The 22,905-nt window shown below is 46.6% G+C and overlaps 1 protein-coding gene across 3 annotated transcripts in view; it reads right to left on the bottom strand.

The window, feature by feature from the left end:
- Positions 1 to 877: 877 nt before the first annotated feature.
- The window catches only part of Lcmt1 (leucine carboxyl methyltransferase 1), a 58,827-nt gene continuing 36,799 nt past the window's right edge, over positions 878 to 22,905 (bottom strand). The window contains exons 7-11 of one of the 3 annotated variants that reach the window (XM_005405126.2): positions 22,139 to 22,259; positions 7,509 to 7,610; positions 5,913 to 6,004; positions 3,109 to 3,206; positions 968 to 1,089 (exon numbers count right to left, since the gene is read on the bottom strand). In XM_005405126.2, coding sequence (XP_005405183.1) covers positions 1,067 to 1,089; positions 3,109 to 3,206; positions 5,913 to 6,004; positions 7,509 to 7,610; positions 22,139 to 22,259 — 436 coding nt within the window. In that variant the 3' untranslated portion in view covers positions 968 to 1,066. Of the gene's footprint in view, positions 1,090 to 3,108; positions 3,207 to 5,912; positions 6,005 to 7,508; positions 7,611 to 22,138; positions 22,260 to 22,905 lie in introns of all 3 variants that reach the window. The other 2 variants (XM_013504899.1, XM_005405127.2) reach the window with 2 other exon arrangements.

Here is a 22,905-nt window from a genome sequence, read left to right as displayed (position 1 = left end):
TACATGGGGAGACCCTGTCTGAAAAATGGACAAAAACTCACAGACTTTCTTACGGCCAAGCCAAGGAGCTGGCACGGCTGGCTCCTCCGGAGCCTCCAGGGAAGACGGTCTCCTCACCCTTTCAGCTTCCAGTGGCTGTCCGCACTGCTCACCATCCGGCCACTTCCTTCCCCTTCAAGGCAGACTACGCCACCACTGCTTCTGCCAGCACACCAGGGGTCGGGCCCTGACTTCTCTGCCCCTCTTACAGGCCCTTGTGATCACAGAAGGCCGCTTGGACATCCAGGGCCATCTCATTTCAACACCCTACTTAAACCGGGCACGGTGGCGCACGCCTGTAATCCCAGCACTTGGGAGGCTGAGGCAGGAGGATCATTGTGAGTTGGAGACCAGCCTGGGCTACAGAGTGAGCTCAAGGCCAGCCTGAGCGGCATAGTGAGCCCCTGTCTCAAAAAGACAAAACGAAACAAAAACACCCTACTTAAGCACATCTGTAAAGCCCTCTCGGCCACAGGAAGCCCCGCACTCACAGCTCTAGGAATCGGGACATGGGCACGTTCTGGGGCCACTTCTCAGTGGACGCAGATGAAGGATGCAGTTAAGCAGGCCAAGCCAGCGAGGGCAGAAGAGCCAGAAAACAGCTGCAGCATCTGGCGGAGGCTGTGTTAAGGCGTGTCAGGCGCTGTCATAAAAGGCTCAGAGGACTAAATCCCCAAACGAATGTGAGATCACGAGGTGAGTCTGACTCACAGGGAATTAAGCTGGGGTCAGAGGATGATCCGGGTGCTCGGCTTTAAGCGACAGTAGAAGCGAGCCTGGCCTGACCCGTGCAGCGCGGAGCGGCACCTGACGCCGGGCAGAAGCTCCACACACGGGCAACTGGCAAGTGAGATTTATTGAAACAACAACAGGTGAACAGGAGCGGACGGGTGCAGCCACCTTCGGAACTGCGGTTTCCCCGAGTGTGGGGAGAGACCAGGAGACCCGCCGACCCATCTCTGGAAGCTCCGTAGTGTCCTCGGGAGGCTGGATCCTTCCGCTTCCGGCTGGGGAGGAGACTCGCAGATCAACAAGTTATCTCCTTCAGGCCTGGGAGGGAAACACAGAGGCCTTTAGAGACTCCAAGAGCAGCGGAGCGGGAAAGGGACGCCGCTGCAGCGCCAGCTCTGGCTCTGGGCACCAACGCGGCTCTGCGCTGCGGCCCGTGAAATGGGGTTTCACCATAATCAAAAAGGGGTTGGGCGAGAGGATCTGTTTATGACTGGTTTAAAACGAACTGAGAAAGCATAATAACAATTTACGGGCTCCTGATAGTAAACATCCAAAATCTGCCGCTGAACTGCTGAACTTTGAGCGAATGCAATGAAGCTCCTGCACCACCCTGAGACGAACACTGACAGCCCAGCAGCTGGGCAGAGCGGCGCCAGAAGCAGCCCTTTACATAAAGTGCCTGCGATGGCCAGGCATGGTGGTACACAACTACCATCAATCTCGGCACCCTGGGAAGCTGAGGCAGGAGGATTGCACGTACCCAGTTTGGGCAACTTAGTGACCTAGTGAGGCCCATCTCAAAATAAAATAGTTTTTAAAATGGCGAGGGATATAGCTTAGAGCAACGGCCCTGGCTTCAACACCCACTACCACAAAAGGAAAAAAAAATGTTCCAGCAGGGCACGGTGGCGCACGCCTGTAATCCCAGCACTCAGGAGGTTGAGGCAGGAGGATCGTTGTGAGTTCAAGACCAGCCTGGCCTGCAAAGTGAGCTCAAGGCCAGCCTGAACTGCACAGCAAGGCCCTGTCTCAAAAAGATAAAACAAACAAAAAATGTTCTGTGGTTAAAAACTAGAGTTAACTTAAAACTGTGAGAAATAACCTACATTTCCAAAAGCATGGTTAAAGTTAAGTAAATTCAGATATTTAGAGTTTAATAAAACCATTACACATATTCATTGAGAGTTTCTATACTAAGGGGGAAATGCTTATGCTACAATATTAATTAAGGTCAACAAATCAGGCATCAAAGTTATATAAATATATAAATCTAATTATTAAAAATAAGACAATAGCTAGGGAAGGAGTGGAAGGAAAAAGTTACCTAGAGGCTATCTCTGAGGAATGCAGACACATGAATTTTATTTTCTTTCCCATACTTCTGAGAAGTTTCCAAATTCTTTACTAAAAATTATATTGTTTTATAGTTGGAAGGGGTAACAGTTTATGCAAAAACACACCAATAATTCATTTTAAATCAGAAATAAACTTGAAAGGACTCTAAGTGCTCAACAGCACAGCTGGGTAAATTTATAAACAAGTGGAATGATAAGCTCCGGCGAAGTGATTAGCAATCTCACGTGACCTGGAAATTTCACAGAGGCGACCGTCTCGGCCTCTGGCAAGGTCTCCGCTTTCTACCAGCTACTGTCTGAGGCCGTAAGTCATTAGGGTCAATCACGTCTGTAGGAAGCTTGCAAGTTAGATCTAGCACAGTCCTCACTGGGCCAGCAGATGTCCAAGAAATAATCAGCAGAGAAGCCAGACCAGCCTGGGGCAGGTACAAAGGTAGGGCTGGGCCAAGTGTGGGACAGTAAGACACGGATATGATCACTACCATATTTCTATGATTACTAAAGATGACAAGACACTGATCTCCGGATCCATGCGAGCTCCTCATGGCTTACTCTGCCAGCGCCAGGGAACTGTACCTCGGTCACAGAGATAAGCCGGGGGGCTCTCCCACAGCTGCAGAGCTCTGTCAGGGAGATGTAATGGTCTGTGTGCTTAACATACGTACCATAAACATGGTCACGAGCTCCTGAAAAAGACAAACTCTGCACTTTCATTAAGATTACTACCTGAAGCCCTCAAGTGCTTTAACCTTTAAACTGCAGACACTCCTGCAAACCTGCCAAGGGTTGATTTGTTGTTTTTGTATTGACAGACGGTTTATTTAAATAATCTGATTTCTATGCCATAAAAACAAAAATCTGACTGAAAATTCTCTGGACTTGCTCATAGATATGCAGACTGTACGGTCCTCTAGCTCCTCCGGGCCTAGGTCCCAGACATGCCCCGTTTCTAGGTCAAAGCAACAGCAGAACAACCTCCTACCAAGCTCCTGTCCCCCTCTGGTCGCCCAGCACAGGCAGTAATGACGCATGAGCTGCTCCAGAAGCTCCATTTCGTCCAGGAATTCGAGGGATTCTATTCTGTGCAGAGAGAGAAATACAACATCACACAATTAAACATCACACAATTAAACATTATACAATTACACATCGCATCATTAGACAATGACCCAAAGTTACTGATAATGAATGTTCATGGCATATTAAAAGGAATCAGCTACAAAACAGTGTGCATGGTGTGGTTTCACCTTACTTTTATCATTACTAAACATAAGGGAAAGTGGTTGGGGAGCTTGATTCAGTGGTGCAGAGCGAGGGTGCATGCTTCTGGGGCTCGCTCTTCAGCACCGCCCCGTGAGTGCCCTAAGCAGTCATAAGATGAAGACAAACCAGAAAAATATACTTGCAATACAAACGGCAAAGGACTGGCTTCCTTGCTATACAAAGAGCTGTCGAACTTCAATAAGAAGAAATGTTTGAAATGCATTTTTTGTCCCAAAGGTCTTCCCTGGAGAAAAGATTGCGGGGCGCCCTGCTCACCCCTGCCTCTCTTCCTGACCATCAGTCAAATGTTCGCCCCCCCCCACCTACCATGCTCCGCTGCTTTGCCACAGCCCCACAATGAGGGGCCCAACTGATCACAGAACGGAGCCTCCAGTTCCGAGCTTCTACTGACGCCGAATAAACCTTTTCTTTTTTTAAACTGATGGTTTCAGGTATTTGTCACAGGAACAGGAAGCTAATACAACATCTGAGGTGAACTGGTACCAAGTTCTAGACAAAAAACCCTACTGTAATAAAGGCTTCTGGATGGTTATTCCCGAGTCAAACCACGGGAACAGAACACTAATTACGAAACCATTCACTGGCATGAGCGCGCTCCCAAGAGCAGGCATACAAGGTGTGGCTGAGACATACAGCGAACGTGTAAATTTTTAGAAATGTATGACAGTAAAAGACACATTGCCATTCATCCCCCGTGAAATACTTCCTCTCGCTTCCAACACACTCATCCCGTCGTTCCTGCCACTTTCTGCAGCAGCTCTGGAGGTCCTCTTTCAGGAGACTTGAGCCTGGCAGCACCGCTGCGGCTGCCTCGAAGTCCTGAATTCAAAACGTTTACCTCCCACGGTCACTTTGACTTTGGAAGAAAGCCAGAGCCGCACGGAGCCAGACCCAGCGGGTAAGGTGGACGCAGACACAGCCCCCGTCACGGTTTTAACAAGCCTGTCCTTCTACTGCACGAACTACTTCAGGAAGGGGCAAGGACCATGGGGCATGTGTGTTTAAGGCAAGGGAGAGTACTCTGAGGGGGTTAATGGCAACGTGTGGTTTACTGTAATACATTTTTAATTTAAACATTCACCGTATAGATTGAACGCATCCTTTCTGGTCTATTTTGATATTGTTGGGTTGTGCTCAGAAAATGTGTCTGACACCCAGTAGGTGCTCCCCATTTGTTAAGCGAATAAGCTGGCCTTAGACCTCTTTTTTATACTCCATGGTATGTCACAGATGCAGGCAAACACTGCGTAACAGTCACGAAGTCGGGGTGGAGGAGACACAGCAAAGCCCACCCGTCTCCTCACCGGCTCCTGCCAGGGTTACACGGCACTGCCTTCACAAGCCCACGGCCACGTGAGACAAGCGTGCCAGAAACAAGTTACCTTCTGTCTGACTGACGCCAACGGCAGAATTCCCCCCGCGTATCTGGACAAGGTTCTAGAGACTCCCCCCTCTAGATGTCACGCCAGGGATGTTCAACGTAGTTCTGACAAGCCTGCCAGAAAGGCTGCTTCCAGAAGAATCCAGGGAACGCTAGCCTGATTACCGGAAGACTCCACTTGCTCAAACTCCAAAGGCTTTTGTTGCCGATTACATTTAGACACACAGAAACAAGTGACACTTCCCGATGTAAGCGCTATGGGAAAGCAAGGCGAAGAACTTTCCTCGTGACCTCAAAGTCACCAAGGGAAAGACGACAGCACAAAGCAGGAAGCACAATCACTGTCAAGGAAGAACTGAAGAGGGCACTCACGGATTACGTCAGGACTACTCTCGCCTGTGCTGTTTGTAACAGGAAAGTTTAAATAAAGTACAAGATGCCACAATCAACACCCAGCCACAGCTATCTTTAGTTTCTTCAAAATTGTGAACATTGATATACTCCCTCTGCACAGCGGTGTAAGTACTATGTACCTATAAGCCAGACAGGGTAAGCCTCAGAACTGTGATATACTACGACACATTAGTCCTATCTCTAAGTTTTAAAAAGAGAGGGTGATTTCAAGACAGTAGTATGAACCCACTGGTTCAAAAACCATAAATCTACGTATCAATATCTATCTCTCTACAGATGGCTACTTCACGCCTCATACACCCGCATGGTCTGAAATTGTGTTTTAGAACGCTAGCATGTATTTATTTTATAACGTTGGGAAAATCCATTTAAAACTCTGCTATCAGAGGTCTTTTTTTCCCTCTTAGAAATCCTTGGGCAATGTCATTTTCCTCCTCTCCGAAACAGGGATCATGCAAAATTTCCACAGAGCGCTTGCTCTGGGAATTTTCCAGGTGTAACTGTTTATTCTGACTAACATAATCCGTTCTGGCCTAAGCTCTATCTCCGGTAATAGCTAATAAGTGACTCTCGCTGCTAACAATATTTAATTTATTTCAAAATAAGTCTGGTTGAAGTTCGGTTTTGCGGTTCACACTCCGGAGTACAGATAATCACCCGCTCAAGTCCCCGTGAGGACGCCGGGGCCGAGGCTTGCCCGCCCCTACCTGCTCACTTCTGCTCGGGGCAGCCTGCTGTACAGCTCCATCATGTCCACCACGGAGGCTGTCTCCCACCCATTCGACAGGAGCCGCTCCCTCTGAAACACGCGTGGAGGGAAACGCTGAGTTAAGCTCTGGGAAATAAGGCTGGAGGGACCCAGGGATTTTCCCCTCATCCCTCCTTTGCACTTTCTAATTTTCTGTACTAGAGACACATCATCGTGGGAGAAAAATAAAGAATATTTTAAAAGGAACAAAGGAAGAAACTTTCCTAGGGGCAACTTCTAAAGCACCAGGTGGTCATGTGACATAAGGCAGGTCAAAACCGGTATGTGGGGTGGGCGGTGACTCCTGCAGGCAAATGACTTTTTTTTTAAAGGGGGGACTATCACAGATTCAGAGAGCTAGAAGAGACGTATCAATCTCCTACAATGCATGGGTCCTAACTCGGAAACCAGCCGGCTTGATCAATGCTGCATTCTTACATCTGGTAACCTGGGCAACTTTGCTGGAGATAACAATATGCGATATAAACAGCCACTTTTAACTCCTATCATTTTGCTGTTAAACCCTGTATCATTTTTATTGTTTTTGCTTTTTGTTTTTTGTGTATGTTGTTGGTATTTTGTTATTGCTCTTTTAAAATTATTCCCTTTAATGCTGGGCGTGGTGGTGCATGCCTGTAATCCTAGCACTTGGGAGGCTGAGGCAGGAGGATCCTTGTGAGTTTGAGGCCAGCCTGGGCTATAAAGTAAGCTTGAGGCCAGCATGAACTGCACAGCGAGAACCTGTTTCAAAAAGACAAAAAAAAAAATTCCCTTTAAAATAATAAAAAAAAAAACTATTAAAAACCAGCTATAAAAGTGTTGTAAACATGGGGGAGAGTGAACACGGACAAGCTGTGAGATGCTCTGAAGTGCATCAGTGCTGACTGAGATGCAACGACACCATCGCGCTCTGAGGGAAGGAAGCCCTTCCTGGGAGGAGATCAGACTGGAATATTTAGGGCGAAATCACGTGTTGTCTGGGGTTTGCATGAAAATATTCTGACAGCAGCAACAAAAACAAATTGTGGAGAGGATGCATGAAATGATATTGACAAAACAATAATTACTGAAGCTGGCTGACGGGCTATGGGTATTTTTTTTTTTTAAGAGAAAACTATGGGTATTTATTATACTATTCCTTCCACCTATAAGTTTAACTTTTTACTTAATAAATTTTACATGGGCCGGACGTTGTGGTGCACAGCTGTAATCCCAGCACTCGGGAGGCTGAGGCAGGAGGATTGTTGTGAGTTTGAGACCAGCCTGGGCTACAAAGTGAGCTCAAGGCCAACCTGAAAGGCATAGAGAGATCCTATCTCAAAAAGACAATCAATCAATCAATAAATAAATAAAAATAAAACAATAAAGCCTGCACAATGAAACGGGGTACAGGAAATGTCAATTTGATGGCAGAGCAGGACTCTTCCTGGCATCACGGGGCCCTCGCTGCCTGTGTCGGCTGGCCTCAGCAGGGCTTCCTGCACACCTCATCGGTCAGGAACGCCCTTTCTGGGCCGGCTAAGGGCCCAGCAGACGTCCTCGTCTGTCTGCTGACCTGAGACTCTAACGACTTGCAGGTCTCCACTCCCGCCAGGTGACACTGTCGTCTCCAAAGGTTTTCGATCATGATCTGCCCAAACCGATCATCCATGTTGACCTGGGGAAGGGAAAAGAAGGCTGGGCGTCAGCGTAGCGCTTTGCTTCTTAAATGCGCAAAGTAAGGCAGCACCTGCTTTGCATCAGCCGGGGTGCTGCGCAGCGACACATATCCCGTGCGGGCAGAGGAGGACAAGCGGACGCCACACCCCGTGTGGTGGGAGCACGAATGCCACAGCCCTTCAGGGCAACCGACAGTACGCGCCTCCGCTTTAAACGCTCAACCTGTGACGGGACAGACTGCCACAGCGGAACCGCCCCGCCGGTAGAGGCGGACATCCAGGCAAAGAGTTTTTAAAATTCCTAGAGTGTCACGGGAAGTAGGAAGAACCCGGAAATAAATGCCCGTCACTTTGGGTTAATTCTCACACCTGCATGCAATGAAATACCACGCCACGAAAACAGGAAGACAGGTATAGGCATGAAATGATTCCAAGGTGAACTCTCACGGAGCAAAGTACTGAGGAAAATGGGCGGAAGGCTTCCATCCGCCTCCAAGGAAAAAAAGATCTCTTTATATACAAGGAGAAATTCCAGAACGCAGCAGCACTGCTTCCCAGGTCAGAAGGCCGAGGTCAGAGGTAGAAAGGAGATCTTCCAGATCTAACTTTCTGTGCTGTTTGGTTTTTCTATTCCACTGGTGGTATTAGTGTTTGAATTTAGAAAAACATACGAGCTGAAAAAAATCCACAAGTAACCTTCATAGACGCCGCAAGATATGAGTGCACACGACTGCAGCACACACACTATTACTGCCAGACAGCAAGGTAACTAAACCACTTCACAGCACGGGTCTGCACACACAGTGTCTCCCGTCCCTGTGTGGGGCTGGTCCGCGCACGTAACATCTTCTTCTTTTCCCCTCCCCCGCTCGCTCCAGCTCAGTCCCCTTCCGACGTGAGGGAGACCTACGTCCCTACTTCCTATTACCAATCTTTTACTTTGTTCTTTATTGTGTTTCGGGTTTCTCATGTAAGAGAAACCATGTGATATTTAAACTTGTGTGTCTCATTTCACTTAATATTATGGTCTGAAAGTGCATCCACTTATGAATAAGCGCTTCAAGTTTATCCACTTTATGGCACAGCACTACTCCCCGTTTTCTGCATCCACTCATCTGCAGAGGGATGTACAAGCTACTTCCAAGACTCAGCTATTACAAACTGTGCTGCTATCATCGTGGGTATGCAAATGGTGGACATTCTTGCCTTTAACTCTTCTGGGAATACATCAAGAAGGGCAATAGCTGGGTCAAGTGGAATTTCTAGTTTGAGTTTTTTGAGGAATCTCCACACTGATTTCCACAGTGGTTGCACCAGTCTACACTCCCACCAACGGTGGAGAAGGGTTCCTTTCTCCCCCTCTGTCCTGTCAGCATTTGCTATTGGTTGGTTTCTTGATGATGGCCATTCTTTCTGGGGAAAGACGGAATCTCAGTGTTGTCTTAATCTGTATTTCTCTAATGGCCAGTGATGTTCAATACGTCTGTATGCATTCATTGGCCATTTGTACTTCTTTTTTTTTTGGTACCAGGAATTGAACTCAGAACCTTCTGCTTGCCAGGCAGGCACTTGTGCTGCCGAGCTATATTCCTGGTCCCCATTTGTACGTCTGAAAGGTATCTATTTGTGTCAATTCATCTCAGCTGCCCGTTGTTCTGACTAGGTCCTTTACTGGAAGGCAGCTAATTTTTTTGAGTTCTCTATACACAGTAAGTCCCCAACTTACAAACATTCAAGTTGCCAACTTTCATGGCTGTACCGTATAAGACACCCTTTGCTCATGAATGATTCCAATTTATGAACAGTTCCTCCGGGAACAGAACTTGTTCGTAAGCTGAGGATTTATTGTATTCTCGACATTAATTCTCCAATAAATAGCAAAATTTTTTCCCATTCTGCAGGTTGTCTCTTTACTCTGTTGCTTCCTCTCTGTGCAGAAGCTTTTAAATTTGATGTGATTGGGGCTGGGGATATAGCTCAGCAGCACAAGTGCCTGCCTGGTAAGCACGAGGTTCTGAGCTCAACTTCCAGTACCAAGAAAAAAAAAATTGACGTGATCCCATTTGTTGATTCATGGTACCATTTCCTGTGCAATGGGTTCTGAAGAAGCTATCCTTCCAGAGCATGTTTTTGGCCACTTCGTCAAAGATCAAACAGTTGAGCGTGCTTGGCTGTGTCTGCATCCTCTACTCTGTTCCACTGATCCACAAGTCTGTTTTTGCATTGCTACCGTGCTGTTTTCATCACTGCAGCTTTTTAATATAACTTCAGATCTGGGATTGTGATGCTTGCTGCTTTGCTCATCACCCGACTGCTTCTGCTATTCTGGGTCTCTTTTGGTTCCATGTGAATTTTAGGATTTTTTGCCCTAGCTCTGTGAAGAGTGTTGTTGGCCTTTTGATTGGGATTGTGTTAAATCTGTGTCTCCGTTTTGGAAGTATGGCCACTTTGACTATATTGGTTCTACCTATCCAGGAAGAGGGAGTATCTTTCCCTTTTCTGATGTCCTCTTGTAACTCCTTACAGTACTGTAGTTTTCACTGTAAAGTTCTTTCACTTCCTTGGCTAGGTTAATTCCTAAGTACTTAAGTTTTCTTGGGGCTACCATGAATGGTATTTTCTTCCTAACTTCTCAGTGAATTCATTATTAGTGTGCAGGAATACTACTGATTTTTGTGTGTTGCTTTTGTAGCCTGTTACGTTACTGCATTTGGTTATTAACTGTAGGAATCTCTTGCTGAAATTTTTTGGGTCTCTATGTACATCACGTTATTTGGAAATAATCTGGCTCCTTCCTTTCCGATCACATCCGTTGCACTGCCGAACTCCTCTTGCTAGCATTTCAGGTACAATGCTGCACAGGAGTGACACAGCGGACACCCTTGTCTTGCTCCTGATTTTACAGGGAAGCTTTCAGCTCTTCACTTAATAGGGCGCTGGCAGTGCGTTTCTCTCTCATAAATGGCTTCTATCAGATTGAGGTAAGGTCCTTCCGTAACTATTTTCTTCCGGTATCTATCATGAGTAGATACTAGACTCTGTCAAAGAATTTTTCTGTAAGACATCACTTTATACAAAAGGATTCCCAGGGCTCCCATGACAACGACGCCAGGCAAGGAGGACCGTTACTCTCTCAGGGAACAGCAGGGCTTCAGATGGTCCTAACGGTGAGCCTGAGACGCAGGGTGTTGGAGACCGCACAGTCCCTTGTTCTACTGCCTGGATTTGAATCCTGGCTTGACAGTGGCCATGAGGCCATCATAATCTGAATTAACTCCCTTTGTCTTGGCCAAGATGATACTAGTACCTATGCTGTACACTGTTGGGATAATTTTTGTTGTCTTTTTGAGACAGGGTCTCACTGTGCAGTTCAGGCCGGAAGTGAGCTCACAATGATCCTCCTGCCTCAGCCTCCCGAGTGCTGGGATTATAAGCATGTGCCACCACGCCCGGCACTGCTGGGATAATTAAAGGTTAATTTATGTAAAACTCAGAACAGTGTCTGGTACAGAGCACACAAAATCTAAGCATTTGCTACATTACTTCGTGATCACGGAAATTCTCATCCTCCACCTGGCTTTGTTGTTGTCAACTATTACTTAGGAAACAGTGTCAGGCAGGTGAGCAACTGATACGTGCTGTAAGGCTGCTGTCGACCTTGTGTTTGTTGGCAAACTGACATAAATTGAATTACTACTGACTAGGTGAGGATGGCAGGTGGGAGTGAACCAGGTGCAAGACAGCTGTTTTTCCAGGTTTCCTCCAAACGGGAAAATCTCCGGTCAAAATTTACTTAGCCCACCACTGCTTACATGGTGTTAAGTGCTTGTTTGACGGAACGCACGAAGGACACCAAAGGCGGGAAGCAGCGCATGCTGGAAGCAAGCAGAAGGTGGGACGCATCTTTCCGAGGTGTGGCACCCCGAAAGGAGACAGATGCCCAGGATTTAGTGTACCAAAGGAAAAGCGGAGGCCAGCTTCCATCACTTCCACTCCCGAACAGGGAGAACAGCCTGAGGAGGAGCACTGTCAGAGAGACAGGGAAGGATGACCAGCCAGCAAGGACCAGCTGTGTGGGAGCCGGGAAAAGGCGCAGGGAGTGAGGACCAGCCCTAGAGCTGCCCGTCGTCACAAGACCTGGCGAAATCTGTGCACTGCTTTTATCTATAATGAAATCAATAGAAAAAATTTGAAAACTAAAATCAGGTAGACTCATAATGACAGATATTATGGTCTATAACTAAAATGTTCCCCAAAAGTCTCACGCTCAGAAATGGGGCTTCTGGAACGTGACCGGATCGCTGGGGCACTGCACTCATCAGTGGGTTAGTCGGTTGGTGAGCCCACGCTGACTGTGGGTGCTGTTAGGAGGCGGGTCCCGGAGACCGACCTGGACCGCTGCATTGCTGTCCCCGGCTCCTCGCCTCCCTGCCACCCGGCTGCCCTGAGTTGAGCAGCTTTCTTGCACCGTGGCCTTCCGCCACATCATCTGTGCCTTGAAGCCAGCCAACCACGGGCTGAACCCACTGCAAACCGTAAGCCACATAAACCCCTCCTCCTGCACTGCTGGGTGTCGAGCACCGCGTCCAGCAGTGGGAACGCAACGAGTACAGCGGACTACAGACAAGAGCACTTCCTGATCGCTGAGACATTCGCCCAAGTCAGCGCACGCGGCTGCCCGAGGGGGCAGAGAGAACCATCACAGGAATCCAGCTTGAAGGCAAGCACACGCAGGCGCAATCCGGAAAGGGGGCGGATGCAGTAAGGAACCAACCGCCTCCAACCCCACCGCTGCCTGCGCACCGGCACGCAGAGTGCGCCGCGGTGTGAAAAGTACACCTCTCCAGGGGAAGCAGCCAACGGGGCAGCTGCGCCTCGGTGCCCACACAGCCACCACTGCCTTCACGTCCAGCCCCAGCTCCGTCTGACATATTCACTGGGAAAACACCCCGGCTCCCGGGTGCTGCGGGGCCCATGCCACGCACAGACCCAGGCAGCAACAGCAGCAGGACTAGAAATGCCAGGAACCGGGGGGAGAGAGGGACAGAAGGAACGATACAAGGACAGCAGGGACTGACGCCAGAGACGCCAACAAGCCCGAAGATTCTAGCTACGGCACAGCCAGAGGCAGCCAGCACCGGGGCTGAGCCAGACAAAGGAACGGCCCCGGGTAGGCCAGCGTCACCCCGGCACCAGGCTCGGGTGGAACCGTGACCCACAGAAAGACCTGGAAGAGCACGCCCGCTGGGGCACGCGGGCCCTGGGGATGCAGAGAAGGCGCAGCGATCGGGAGCCGCACCTTTCCCGACTGCAGGGGCCACGTGACCACTCACCAGCCACGCTTCCAAGAAAGCTAGAGGCTCTTGAACACGGCAGTCCAAAGACAGCAACACTACCATGCCGCGCAGGGATAGTCACCCTAACCAAACAGCGGGAGAGCCGTCGTCTCCCTCCCTTCTCCTTGTCCGTCAGTATTCCAGTTCACCTCCTTAGAGCTGGTCATCTTCTATCCGTACCTGCGGGGTAGCTGTGGGAATTCGTGCTCTGTCCATGTTTCTGCAATGGTATGTGTTGCATCATTACATAATCCCGCATCAGTGGCTGCTTCCTAGAGATACCTAACTTCCACAGCTCAAAAACGTGACAGTCTCCCTCTGCTCTCCCACTTCCCGTTTATATTCCCTCCCTCGGTCTGCTTTCTTCTGTTTTGGGTTCTTCTCTTTGCTGTTTTTTTTTTCCCGTTTTTTTTTTTTTTTTTTTTTTTTAGTTTGGTTTTTCTCCGGTACCGGGAACCGAACTCACGACCTTGCGCTTGCCAGGCAGGCGCTTTTGCCGCTGAGCTAAATCCCCAGCCCCTATTTTTCCCGTTTCTATACTTTCCTTCTCCTCCCCTCCCCTCTCATACCGCACGTGCTCACACACAGACAGGATTAATCTGTATATCAATAAGGCTCATTTTTTCTGACCTATTATGTTGTATTATTTTCCCTGTCTTTTCCTGGAAAAGCAAAATAGCAGAGATCTCTTAAAACAAACTTAGTTATATGATTGCCTTCTCAATTATTGATGATGTTGTCAGTTACTCTCACGTTTCAAAACAGAATTAGGGCCTGTATCTATCTGGCTCTTAGAACAGACTAAGGAGACTGTCACAAGGAGACCTACTGGACACTTCACAAAGAGAAAACGGAAGACAGTGGAAGAGATCGCCTTCCCATCTGATCTGGAAAGCTCAACACAGAAACAAGTTTTAATGAGAGAAAAAGCCAACAAGATGCCTCCAAATCCCAGCACTCGGGAGGCTGAGGCAGGAGGACTGTTGTGAGTTCAAGACCAGCCCGGGCTACAAAGTGAGCTCAAGGCCAGACTGAACTGCATAGCGAGGCCCTGTCTCAAAAAAAAAAAAAGATACCTCCAAAAATCCTTAACTCCCCAAAAGTTGGTCCCACAGAAACTCCAGTGGATAAAATTTCAGACAAAGAATTTTAAAAATTGATAGTTACAGTGACTAATGAGCTCCAAAAAGAACTAAATAAGCAGATTAATTAAGGAAGACAAGACAGGGTGTGAAAGATCGCTTCAGCAAAGAGATCAAAGCTCTGAAAAAGCAGCAGAAATTCTGAAAATGAGAACCTCAGTGAATCAAATAAAACCTCAACTTAAGGCCTCGGCAGCACGTAACACGAGTCAGAAGAAAGGGTACGAAGACGTGAAGACAGGTGAGTATGCAAGAATGCTCAGTCCGTAATAATAAAAAGAAGAACAAGAAACAATGGAAAAATTACCCAAGAGCTCCGAGAGAGCTCTAAAAAAAAATCTTAATCATCAGCCTCAAGGAGGGTATCAAATTATGAGCTAATGGTATTTCTTTTGTGTGGGTACCAGGAATCGAACTTACGACCTCATGCTTGTCAGGCAGGTGCTGTGCCACTGGGTTATATCTGTGACCCTCGAGCTAATGGTATTTTTAAAAAAATCTACGCACTGAAATTACTGTAGAAAAATTCTGAAACTTGTGTAATACATTGGATACTCATGTAAATGAGTCATTTAGAATTCCAAATAGACACAAGCAGCAAAGAATCTCTGCATGACACATCAAAATCAAAATGCCAGAAATTCAGGACAAAGAAAGAATTTTAAAAACTGTTAGAAGACAAGTGTGGTGGTACATAGGTGTGGTAGCACACATCTGTAATCCTAGTACTCTGGGAGGCTGAGGCAGGAGGATTGCGACTCGGAGGTGTACCTAGGCAACTAAGTGAGACACTATCTCAAAGTAAAACAATAAAAAGGATTGGAGATATAGCTCGCTGCTTGGAATCCCCAGTATGGGAATAAAATGAAATAATAAAAGCTTTTAAAACACCAGATCCCTTATAAGGGCAAACCCATCAGAATAACAGCAGATTTCTCAAGAAGCCTTAACTGCCAACCCCAACTACTACACCCTGCAAGTATCTCCTTCAAAGTTAAAAGAGAAATAAAGACCTTTCAAGATAAGGGTAAACTAAAGAAATTCGTGACTATCAAGCCAGCACTGCAGAAAATACTTAAAGGAATCCTAAACGGAGGAAGTGAGGACACCACCACCCACAAGGCCAACAGAAAGCACCAACCTCACTGGGGGAACAAAAGGGAAACAGAAACGGACCCATCAAACACTGCAAAAGCAACAGAATGTCAGGGACTGGCATATACTTTTCAATAAATGAGCAAAGGCTGCAGCTCGAGGTCCTAGAAAAACGAGAACAATCCAAACAGACAACTAGCAGAAGGAAAGAAGTAATAAACATCAGAGTGAAAATTAACGAAATTAAGAGTAAAAACAAACACAAAGAATTAATGAATCCTCAACTGGTTCTCTGAAAAGACAGAGTGATAAGCCCTTGGCTAAACTTACTAAAAGAGAAAGAAGACATCAATTAAATTCAAAATGAAAAATGTGAAATTCTACAGACACCACTGAAATCCAGAGGGTTATTAGAAATTATTTTGAAAATTTATACTCCAGTAAGTCAGAGAATCCAGAGGAAACAGATGAACTCCTAGGCACATACGACTTACCAAAATTAAACTAAGAGGATATCAAAAAAACTAAACAAACCATGACAAGCAGTGAAATCAATGTAGCGACAGAAACTCCACCAGCTAAGAGAAGCCCAGGAGCTGATGACTTTACTGCTAAATATTACCCATCCTACAGTGAAGAATGAGCACCACTACTCTTCAAACTCTTCCATGTAAAAGAAAGGGAAGCGGGCTGGGGATTTAGCTCAGCGGCAAAGCGCCTGCCAGGCAAGCGCAAGGTTGAGAGTTCGATTTCTGGTACCGGAAGAAAAGACAAAAAAAAGAAAAAAAAAAGGGAAGGATTGCTTCCAGCGTATTCTATGGAGTCAGTTTTGCCCTCAAACCAAATCCAAATAAGGACACAATGAAAACGAAAACCACAGAACAATATCCTTGATGAACACAGATGCAAAATTTCTCAGTAAAAGCCTTGTAAGCAGAATTCAGCAATTAAAAAGATCACTCACTATGATCATGCCATCATCCTGGGAATGCAAGAACGGTTCAACTATGTAAATCAATACATAGAATACATCACATAAATAGAAACAAGGTAAAAATCTCATCCCATCTCGACAAATGTAAAAAGAAAGCCTGCAAAAAAAAAAGAAAAATCCAACATCCCTTCATGAAACTGATAAGAGGTAAATACAATGGAATCTCGGCCAACGTCATAGTGAATGAAGAAAAACTGAAAACACTTGCTCTGAAGCCAGAAATCAGACAGAGGTGCTGTCTCACCATCCCTGCTCAGTGCAGTACCTGAAACTTTAAGCAGAGCAACCAAGCAAGAGCAGTGAGTAAAAGACATGAGACCTGGACAGGGCGAAGTCAAGTTACCCCTACTTGCAGACAATGATTCACCACACAGAAGGCTCCACCGCCACCAGAAACCCTTTAGATCTGATAAACTCGGCAAAGCGGCAGGATACAAAATCAATAGGTAAGCCAACTGCATTCCAGTACGGCAACCTGGAGAAGGACACTCCTTAGTTTACCTTTCAATGTGTTACCTCAGGCCTGACCAAGCCATACGACTGTCTGATTCCGGAGGAAGTCTAGCAAAAGCACTGGGGTAAAGGAACGATTGCAGGACCTGTGTCCTGCGGAAGGCCTCTGGGACAGCGCTGGCTGCCGCGCTGAGATGCGCCCGAAGGTACGATAACATGATGCTTACTGAGTCCAGCCTCATCCCTGTGGTAACTGAGCTGTATTGTCCTTGCTAAACCTGCTGACATCCTCCCACATGCCCTGCTGCTTCCTTTGTTCTTCTCAATAAAAGGTTACTGAAGATGGTGGTCGGGGCTTCAGTCCCGAGGCTGCAAGCCCCCTGATCCCAGAATCACCCCTCTCTTGATTTTCTCGTTTCTCTTGCTTTTCTTTTCATCCGCGGCACCCCGTTCTCGGGACCTGTCCCCCGGACAGAAATGGAATGCAGACCAACACGGCAACAAGGAGCCCACTGCAAAATCGGGAAAGCAATTCTATTCACGCCATCTTAAAAAACTGAACACCTAGGGGTCAGCCTGAGGATGTACAAAAGACCTCTATGATGAGAACTACACAATACTAAAGAAAGAAGCTGAATAAAACAATAGAAAGTGACACGATCTCCCCTGCTCATAGCCTGCAGAATATAGTTAAAATGGCCACAGTGTCCAAAGTGACCTAGAGCCGGGCATGATGGCACGAGCCTGTAATCCCAGCACTGGGGAAGCTGAGGCAGGAGGGTCACTGTGAGTGAGTTCAAGATAGCGAGACACTGTCTCAGCACCCCTCCGCAAAGTGATCTACAGATTCAGTGCAGTTTCTACCAGAATACTAACATTTTCAACGTGCTAGAAAGAAAAAATCATCAAATTCAACTGAAATCAGAAAGGATCTAGAATACACAAAGCACTCCTGAAGAAACACAGGAATGCTGGAGGCAACACAACTCCAGGTTTCAATTATACCCTAAAGCTTTTGTTATTACCGTATAGTCAAAAAAAAAACTCCTGGTACTGGCCTAAAGCAGACCCGTAGACTAGTAGAACAGAAGTCACAGAAACAAACCTACAACTATCTGATTTTTTACAAAGTGGACAAAAACATGCGCTGGAAAAAAGACAGTCATTTTAACAATGGGAAAACTGGGTCTCTACATACAGAAGACTGAAACTAGATCCCTGCCATTCATACTATACTAAAATTAAATCTAAATGGATCCAAGACCTACACAGAAAACCAGGAACCCTGAAACTGCAGGAGACAACACTAGGAAAACACCTGATGCCGTAAGCACAAGCAAAGACTTTCTGAATAGGATTCCAATAGCACAGGAAGTAATACCAAGAATCAACAACGGGAGCACGTACAATCAAAAAGCTTCTATACAGCAAAGGAAACAACAGAATGAGGAAATAACCTACAGAATGGGAAAAAAATTTGCTAGCTATTTTACCAATAGAGAATTAATATCTAGAATATTAAAAACATTAAAAATCAAAGTCATCTCCCAAAAAACAAATAACCAAACCAAAAAGTAGGCACATGAAATAGACACTTCTCAAAAAAAGTAATACAGAAGCCAATACGTCTATTGAAAAATGTTCAACAGCATTAGCCACTAGGGAAATGCAAATTAAAACCTCATTCAGATTCTAGCCTACCCCAGCCAGAACAGCTACCATCAAGCATATAAAAAATAATAAGTACTGATAATCCTGGGGGAAAAGAAACCCTCCCACATTGTTGGTGGGGATGTAAACTACAGCAATCACTATGAAAACATCAAAAACAGAAATACCATTGGAGGGCCAGGGATACAGCTCAGTGGCCTAAGCACCTGCCTGGCAAGTGCAAGGTCCTGAGTTCTATTCCTGGTACCAAAAAAAACAAAGAAACAAAAAGAAATACCACTGGATCCTACTCTACCACTCTTACAAATACCTGTGAAATATTTTAGGGTACACGCATACTTAAGTTACAGTCACACAGGTCAGAGTAGTTAAGCTGCGGAAACAGCCTCGACGTTAATGAACACACGGATGGATGAAGGAAATGTGGTGCATATACGCAGCGCAGTGTTACCCAGCCACCAAGGAGAGTGAAACCACGTCATCTGCAGGAACGTGGATGGAACTGGAGACCACCGTGTCAAAATAACCCAGACTCGGGAAGTTAAATATCTCAGTTTCTTCTATCTGACAAACCTAAAATATAAGTAAATGCATAGAACAGAGATGACAGGCAGGGGAAAGGGATCATGGGAAGGGGGAGAAGAAGGCAGGGGAGAGGGGACATGGATTAAACACGATTAAGACACGCTGTACCTCTGTGCCAGTTCCCCAAGACGCACACCACTCTGTGTGACCAACGGGGACGAATAGGAACGCTACAGTGAGAGAGATTGTGTTATTGTTTGTGTGGGGTTTTGCACGTTTCAGTACATAATGATTACATTCACAGTGGGCAGCTGGTTCCTGCACACACCTTACTTCTTTTTCTGTGCCTTTCCTCACCTCTCCCTCCCCCTGCCCTCTGGCTCTCGGTCCCCCTCCCTTTGCAAAGTAGCTCCCTGTTCCCTGTTACCTTTTACTTTGCAATTTACTTATACTTTGGGTGTGTCAGATAAGAGGAACCATGCGGTATTTAAGATTTCACTTAACGGTACGCTCTCAACGTGTATCCATGGATCTACCACTGTCTCAAGTTTCTATGTATTTATTTAGTTTTTTTGAGACAGGGCCTTGCTATGCCGTTCAGGATGGCCTTGAACTCACCATGTAGACCAGGTTGACCTTGAACTTGCCTCAATCCTCCTGCCTCAGCCTCCCAAGTGCTATTCTAGGCCTATGCCACCATGCTCAGCTTAGTCTATCCTTCTTTATAGCAGTGTACACTCATTTCCTTTATTCTTTCACGTGCTGATGGACTTACAAGCTGCTTCCAAGATTTAGCTCTTATGAACTGTGCTGCTATCGACACAGGCATGCGCATGTCACTGTACAGATGCTGCCTTTAACCCTTTCAGGAAAGTCGTAACAAAGGGAATGGCAGGGTCAAATGCAATTTTTCATTTTCGTTTGTTGAAGAATCTCCGTGTATGAGCTTACACTTCCACGAACAATGCAGAGGGTTCTTTTTTCCCAGCGGCATCACCAGAATTTGCTCGTATGACTTCTTGATGACAGTCATTCTTTTTGCAGATATAATCTCAGTGTTTTTCCAACTTCATTTCTCTAACGGCCAGCAATACTGAACACCTTTGTGTATTTATTAGCCACCTGTACTGCTTCTGAGAGGTATGTACTCATTTCAGTTGCCCATCTTTTGACTGGGTCTTCTCTTGTGGGGGGGTCCTAAAGCTTTTGAGTCCTTTATATATTACAGACACTAGTCCTCTGTCGGTGACACAGCTGGCAAAGTATTTTTCCCATTCTGGAAGTTGTCTCTTCACTCTGCTGTTTCCTTTGCTGTGCAGAAGGCTTTTAATTTGATCTGCTTCCACTTGTTGATTTTTGATGTTATTTCTTACGAAATTGGGGTTCTGTTCAGAAAGTCCTTGCCTCCACCTATGTTTCCTCTATTTTATTTAGCTTGTTTGTTTTTGAGGCAGGGTTTTGCTTATGTAGTTCAGGCTGGTCTTGAACTTAGTATGTATTCCAGGTTGGCCTTGAAGTCACGGCCACCTTTCTGCCCCAGCCTCCCAAGATGTGCGTCACCAGACCTAGCATCTATTTTATCTTTTAGCAAATTCAGTGTTTCTGATTTAATATTTAGTCCTTCGATCCATTTTTATTTTGGTCTAGTACACAATGAGAGGTAAGGATCCAGATTTAATTTTCTGCAACATACCGAAAGAGGCCCTTTCCCCAGCCTATGTTTTTGGCCTCTTTATCGAAGATCAAATAGCTTAAGGTACCTGGGATTTTTCAGCCCCCTCTGTTCTGTTCTGCTGATTAACACCTGTTTCTGTGCCAGTACCACATTGTTTCTATCACCGTGGCTTCGCAGTACAGCTTTAAGTCTGGTATTATGACTGCTTTGACCTTATTACCCAGGACTGCTTCTGCAACTTTTGGTCTCTTGATTCCATATTAATTTTAGGATGATTTTCTCCAGTTCTGTAAAGAATGGTGTTGGTATTTCGACTGGGATATTGCATTAGATCTATATATGGGTTTTTGAAATGTGGCCATTTTGATAATACTGCTCCTGCCTATCCGAGAGCTGAGAATAGCTTTCCATTTTCTGATATCTTCTTTGATCTCCTTTTGCAGAGTACCAGCATTGACATTAAGAAACATTTTTGAAAAATTTACACAGGTTTATTTGTATCCAACCCAACCTCATTAAAATGTCTAGTGTTTAAAAACACACCAAAAAAATGTACTATCTCACACGCTTATGTGCCTTGCTGAAAAACACCTCATGAATCCCTAGTACTAATCCAGGAGGCAGGCATCGTCCCTTTAAAAGCAGACCTAGGGCTTCTGGGAAACGCAAGCGACACTGCGTATTAGCAGCTGTGCAAGGCTGTAAGAGCCTTTGCGTATTCTCGGGGGAGAAAGAGGCAGTGTGCAGGTCAGGCAGCTAGAAAGCACTTCCAGAGCATGGACCCCTAATCGCGAAGTGAAGCTGCCGAAGGTCACAAGAGCGAGGGCCGGGATTCAGGCCCAAACTGGCTCGCTCCAAAGCGCCAACACGGACCTAATTCGGCACTATGATCAGAAGAGACAAACAGGCTGCCAGGGGGCCCGTCTCAGTGATTACAGAAATTAAATCCTGCATTTCTACCTTCTCTTAAAAAACTGGGTGCTCTGGCAGTTCTAGGAGCACACGTCCACATGGCAGCAATCGGCTGGGCCTGAGGAGAGGCCTCTCCCGCGAGCACGCACCAGTGCTCCAGGGCCCCCAGGACCCACCTCACCACACCGCACCCCTGCCCACTTTCCTGTGTGCACCGCTGCCTGCCCTGCATTTGCCAGCATTACACTGACTGCAGTGAAAGAGCTTCACAATGCTCTGCGACTCTACGGTAAATAGTGGAAAAACTCTTACAAAGACTACGATAGAAATTTCCACAACTCTAGCTAGAGGTCAAGAAGTCAAGAGTGCCAGGACCGTTGGAATCAATTAATAAAGAAGTTACATGAGTAGCCAAAAGCAGAAGAATAAAAAAGGGAGAACAGGTGCAGCGCTATGTGCCTGCAATCCCATCCTCGGGGAAGCAGAGGCAGGAGTGCTGCATAGTTCAAACCCCGCTGGGCAGTTTAGTGAGAACCTGTCTCAAAACACACACACACACTCTCTCTCTCTCTCTCTCTCTCTCTCTCTCTCTGAAAGGGCTGGGAATGCAGCTCAATGTGAAGGCAACGGCTAAGGAACAAGGAAAGCAGACGCAGAAAGCATTCGGCGGGAAAGCCTCCCCGCAGGCCTGGGCAGAGCCTGACCCTCCTGCGCGTCCTCTTACCTGCTCATAGTTTATGAACATGGCGGTCTCGAAACTGCTGGCCGCCCACTTTATGAGGTTTGCAGACTGCTCCGGAGTCATGTAAACCAGCACACACTCGGTGATCAGGAGTGTTGGCAACCTGGAGGAGGAAGAACAACGCACCTAAGCGCGCGGCCCGGAGGTCGGGCCCTCTACTTACACGCCTGCTGTCGCGCTGGAGGGGCAGGCGCACGCAGCGCGGGTCGGTGGACGGCCCTGAAGCCCGCAGACACTCGCCCTCGTGACTCCAGCGCCTGCTCCTTGGTCTTTACCTTCTTGCCTGACTCCTTTACTGCGTCCTCACCACGGCTGGCACAAGTAGAGAGAAATGCAGAGTCTTCTCTTACAAGGCCTAAAGCTGGCTACGGAGCCTGACGGCGTTTTTACTAGCACCCGTCAACAGCGCAGGACGGTGAGGCTCGTTTTGGTGAACTGGTGCGCACTTAACTTATCGTGACGGTCACATTTTAAAGAAAATATCAATCTACAAATTTTGACGTACCGTATATAAGGTGATAATCTCTAAGTACTGAGATCAGGACTTGTTTTTATCTTCTTTCCAAGGAACTATCAACGATACAACTATAGCAATGAATAGCGTTTCTCAGAATGAAAAAACACAACAGTTACCAACATCACTAACGACTCACACTTACTGCTGGGTCTACATTTCTCAGGGTTCGGGGAAGGTAGCTGAGATACAGAGAGGTGATATTGTTCATGGTCACAGTCTACTCTATGGTCCC

Source organism: Chinchilla lanigera, unplaced genomic scaffold (assembly GCF_000276665.1).
Source record: "Chinchilla lanigera isolate Chin_1 unplaced genomic scaffold, ChiLan1.0 scaffold00092, whole genome shotgun sequence".
NCBI classification, from domain to species: domain Eukaryota; kingdom Metazoa; phylum Chordata; class Mammalia; order Rodentia; family Chinchillidae; genus Chinchilla; species Chinchilla lanigera.
Note: the sequence above shows the minus strand (reverse complement) of the source record. Positions and strands in the feature narration are given on the sequence as shown.